We start from the raw sequence: 4,983 nt of genomic DNA, 5'->3' as shown, positions 1-4,983 counted from the left end.
CATTTCTTTATTTGAATACCTCGCCCTCTATGCAATAGATAATCGTGGTATACGGCATACGGCAGTTAACTTGACAGTTTACTAACAAACAAGATATGCTTACGTCAATTTACCAGCTCTAAATTGGGGTGGCAGATGTTGCCTGTCATCCATAACTCCAAACAAATATGATTGCAGCAATTCTCCGATACTTCCTTGGTCAGGAGAAGTGTGTGTTCATGTTCGTTTGGAAATATCTGGAACACCAAAGTTAGTTTGCAAGATCCATACACCATTTTACAGAGCCATGAAACTAAGGACAGTAACAATAGTGATATTGATCCTGGCTGTTGTTAAAATGCACCTGAATCAAAAATTAAAGAAATGTAGACCAGTTCCAAACTTTCCGGATGATGCAAGTTATGCATGCTATCAACTCAACTCACTCTGTTCAAGCTTCTTATTGCGGGCAATCTTATGATTGTTGGAAATGGAATCTGAACTTGATGAAAAGGTTTAGGGAGTACCAGCAACATCGTTCCGATACCTTGATAATGGGATGCCGCCGGTGGTTTCGTGAGCGCATAATATAAGGTGCGATTTGTATCCAGTTTCACCTACTGCGAGTATCAGAGAGTCTCGTGAACGCACATTTTGATATGTGACTGAGTAAAATTGAGTACTGTCGCATTTCAAAATTTGCGATACAAAACCACTTGGAGGAAGGTCAGGGAGGAGAATCGAACCAAATACCTCTCTCGGCATAGGAACTGCGCTAACCTCTGCTCCACGTCCCCTACCTGAAATTTACTTCCGGCACCGGGGTTTGAAACGATGACACCTAGGGAGAGGATTCTTGCCCTGTTCATGCTGCCTCTTAGACTGCGTTGTTACACCACCTCCTTTGTTGTATTGATCTTCTTATAAATGGTCAACTTTTATGGATCAAGGTATAATAGACAAACACTTTTGTCATCTCAATTTGAATCACAACAATGAGGAATTATCTTTTAATTTTAGGTGAGTTCATTTTTTTTACTCACCCCGGTGAGATGAAATAGTGTCCCAGGGCCGTCCGGGTACTCTTAGGTGGTTTGAGCTACCTTGAGCAGTTACATACATTTTTTCCCCTTTTTTAGCACGATAATGACCTGAATCCTGAATGCCATAGTTTTGAATGTAAGATTAACTCTTTGGCTCACGTTTCATTAAAAAAATTATCAATTGCTCACCAATGAGCCAAATATCTGCTTTTTAAATTGCTGTTGTTAAATCTACTGGCCGGCTCCTCTGTGGCTTGCACTGTCGCAGCGGCAAAGCCAAATTCACTCTGATAATCAGTTCCGTCGATTTAGCACGCCTATCATAGTTGACGCTCATAATTTTTTCAGGCAAGTAATAAACACATTTTTTTGGGTGAAAATGTGCCAAAGAGTATACTTTTAGATTTAAAACGATTGTATTCATGGTTGAGGCCACGGTAGTGCTAAAAAAGGGGGGAAGATACGTGCAACGGCTCAAGCCAGTCCAAGCCGCATTGGAGTGCCCAACCGGCACTGTGACACTAATTAATCTTCCCGCGGTAAGGAATAGAGGAATCACCGAACCTTTAGATATCATTCCTCATTGTACGGTGATACTTTATAAGGTCTCTGCTCCCTTGACTTCCCAAGGCGTCATGCAATTTGAGGCATTGGGTCACTAACCCATGGTGGATGGCCGCCCTGGTCTTCTCTCTTCATTCTTGACTTTGGTTTGCGTCTTCACCTCTGTAGTGTCTAGGAGACTTTCATTCTTTATCGTATCTTGTCCCTTTTTCTGACACTTCCGATAATTGGGGTTCCTAAATGCTTATTGGATGAGTTGACGGTTGCTGATCCTTTCCTTTTAGTTTGCAAGATCCATACACCATTTTACAGAGCCATGAAACTAAGGACAGTAACAATAGTGATATTGATCCTGGTTGTTGTTGAAATGTACCTCACTCAAAAATTAAATAAATGTAGACCAGTTCCAAGCTTTCCGTATGATGCAAGTTATGCACACTATCAACTCAACTCCCAGTTCAGTCCCTTCTTTTTTTGAGAGCAGTCGCAACATTTTGTTGTTTCTGATCTTTTCAAACGGCCGGTCTGAGTGCGTTGTGTTGTGTAAGTGGTCGCGTGGCTGCTTAAGGTAAGACAATTTTGCACTTTAGCTTTCATTTCTTCCTATTTCAAGTAGTTTCATCTTATATCTTTTATTTTCATGTTCATGTCGTATTTCACTTTTTTCGTCTGTCAATATGTTTCATTTCAATTCTAGGTTATTTCATGGATTTTTGGCTTAAGGGGTAGTTCATTTTGTTTTTATTGTTTAGTCTGTTCATTCATGACATTTATACATATCGAACGAAAATGGAGGTTTTGTGTTTGTTATCCAGTAATTGCATTTAGCTCACGACAAACTGGCACACTGCTCCTGATTCTCTGCTCCTTTACGACTCATTACCAGGTGGCTAATCAGAGTCTCAACACCTATCGCAAACCCTTCCCGCCTTTGCTCCGAGTGGATCCCACCCGTACCTGGAGTCACCATGGCAGGCAAAGCTAACCAAGAGTATTTGGCCCAATTGGCTCAAGTAGCCCACGACATGAGCCAATCCTTCAAGGAACAAACTGAATCTCGACTTCGATGCCAATCTGATTTGGTGGAAAAATTGGGTGACAAACTGGCCAATAAATCTGTCCCTGTTTCGAATATCGCCTCTTCCCCCCCTCCCAATCAATCCATCAATGGTATGACCAGCTCGATGCCCTCGACTTCTTTCCAATCTCCGGATTCGTCACATCCGCTAGTGACACCTCCAAATCTCCTCAATCCCGCCGCTACGTCCGGGTTTTCTGCTCATTCACATCCTCTTGGTCACTTCATTGGAGACACCAGCTCTGGTGTAACTGCCAGGGATCCAGGTCCGTTTGATTATATGTTCAAATTATCATTTTTTTTTCTTCAGATTTGTCCCCCTTTTCCTTAGCCATTCCTCTTTTATACCTCTACATCTAGCCCTAGATTAGTGGTCACTGCTTTCGTCTACCTTCCAATCATACGTCGATTGGTTTGCTTTGCTATCCGCATTGGTTTTAGAATTTTAGTGCTCATCGTATCACTGATACCTGCAATGTAAATCTTACATTCCTTTAAAGTTCATGTTTCCTCTCCACTTTTTTTCCCTCCACCTTATTTATTGTTTTCCATTCAGATATTGTTGCACGGTTAGCCTCTCGTCGAACGGAATTGATCAAACTGTCTGAAGGCCTTAACAAACGTACATTTAGTCTTTGTGATGTCATTAAAAGTAGTGCTCTTATTGGGTATGTTTTGGACAAAATCATTCCTTTTCTCAACTCACCCCTGCTTTCGGGTTCTCTCAAGGAGATTTGATCCCTCCTCGGTATTCCAATTGGTCAAGATTTGACTCCTTAGTAAGATATCTGTACATGTCGATAACCCAACCTCCTGCATGTGCAAGCTGATCTTTTCTTTTTCCCATTTTATCTGGTGATTACCGTTTCTACTTGGAGACAATATACACGTTCGCCTCTACGCTGTCCATGATATCCCAACATGGTGCAGTCGGCTTAGTGGAACCATCATCCTTAACGTTCCCAGGTCACCGCTGCATCCAATTGTGCTCCTCCTTCAGGCTTGACACACCTTCCGCGGTTGGTTTTCCTCTTGGGTCTCCCCATCATTGGCTTCACCCATATTCATTACACATCCACATTGCGATATCATCCCGGTCATGGAAGCTGCCAAGAAATCGTTGACGGCCAAGAAGGGCGTCTTTACCCGTCGCCTCAACGCTTGCAAAACATTTGTTTCCGACGTGAGTGCTTTGGACGACTCCGGACTGGATTTGTCCATAGTTGGCCGAATCGGAGACTGCCTTGACCGATTTGGACTCGTCGTTCAACGCATGTTCTGCATCCTTGGACGAGGTTGCCATCGTCAAGGAGAATTCCTTGCTCACTCAGTTCTCCAACAACGTATGCAAGCTCCGCGAGAAGATTCTGCTCTCTTCCACACATATCCGCACTCAGGTCCGCATTTCGACCACACAACACGTCTCACCACCCTCTGATTTGAATCCTCGGTCCTCTAGAATCAATGTTGCCCTGAAACCCGACAAAGTGGTCGCATCCAGCACACTGGCCGAGTTTCGTTCATGGAATACTTGGTTTACCTTATTCTATTCATCGAACCATATGGAGAATTTTCCCATCGCCGAACAGCACGGATACCTTCGATCATGCCTGGATTTAAAGCTCCAGCAGATCCTTCTGACGAAATCTCGAGACGACACTCCCGTCCTTGGCGAGGATGGTTGCATTGCCAAACTCCATGAGATTTTCATTGAACACATCCCTCTGCTCACAAGGCGATACAACTTTTTCTGTTGTGATCAACGTCCGGGTGAGAATTCAGTGATTGGTATCTCCGCCTACAGATCGAGGGCCAGGAGGCAGAATTATCATCCATTGGAGAAGATGAACTGTACGTTCTCCGCCTGGTCACGGGCAGTTCAGATCGGCAATTACGGGAAGAATTTCTTCGTCAGCAAGATCCTTCTCGTGAGACCCTCCATCGTATAGCTATGGCTTGGGAGTCCGCCAATGCTGTCGAGTCCGCGATTTCTTCAAGTCATTTGTCTGCCACCATTGCGGCCGCTTCTTCCTATAAGAAATCCAAATCAGAGTCTAGGAAATCTAGGTCCCAGAAGAAGCCAAGTTCCGGTTCTAATTCTACCTCGTATGAATGCTTGGGTTGCGGTAAATCTACACATCCTGGTGGTCCTACCCGCGAACATTGTCCAGCCAAGGACACAGTCTGCCATACGTGCGAGAAGACAGGGCATTTCGCTGCCGTCTGCAGGGGCGGAAACATGTGGCGTGGTTGCTCGAAATCCCGTGGTTGAACCCCTGGTAATTCCAAGATCATTAATTCTTCATCAATTCATGTCAA

General features: G+C 44.0%; 1 protein-coding gene across 1 annotated transcript; it reads left to right on the top strand.

The window, feature by feature from the left end:
• The first annotated feature begins 2,075 nt into the window (after nucleotides 1-2,075).
• LOC131891362 (uncharacterized) lies at nucleotides 2,076-3,534 on the top strand. Its single transcript, XM_059240893.1, has 2 exons — nucleotides 2,076-2,930; nucleotides 2,996-3,534. Exons 1-2 carry the CDS (start codon nucleotides 2,555-2,557, stop codon nucleotides 3,022-3,024), a joined length of 405 nt encoding a protein of 134 aa, XP_059096876.1. The 5' UTR covers nucleotides 2,076-2,554; the 3' UTR covers nucleotides 3,025-3,534.
• Nucleotides 3,535-4,983: the final 1,449 nt, after the last annotated feature.

This window comes from Tigriopus californicus, chromosome 12 (assembly GCF_007210705.1).
Source record: "Tigriopus californicus strain San Diego chromosome 12, Tcal_SD_v2.1, whole genome shotgun sequence".
NCBI lineage: Eukaryota > Metazoa > Arthropoda > Copepoda > Harpacticoida > Harpacticidae > Tigriopus > Tigriopus californicus.
This window is presented reverse-complemented; position numbering and strand designations above follow the sequence as displayed.

Bases quoted from the DNA above. Each gene is read 5' to 3' on its own strand.
- LOC131891362 (XM_059240893.1), top strand. From the start codon at position 2,555: ATGGCAGGCAAAGCTAACCAAGAGTATTTGGCCCAATTGGCTCAAGTA. The intron at 2,931-2,995 runs GTCCGTTTGATT...CCTTTTCCTTAG, and splicing joins TGTAACTGCCAGGGATCCAG to CCATTCCTCTTTTATACCTC.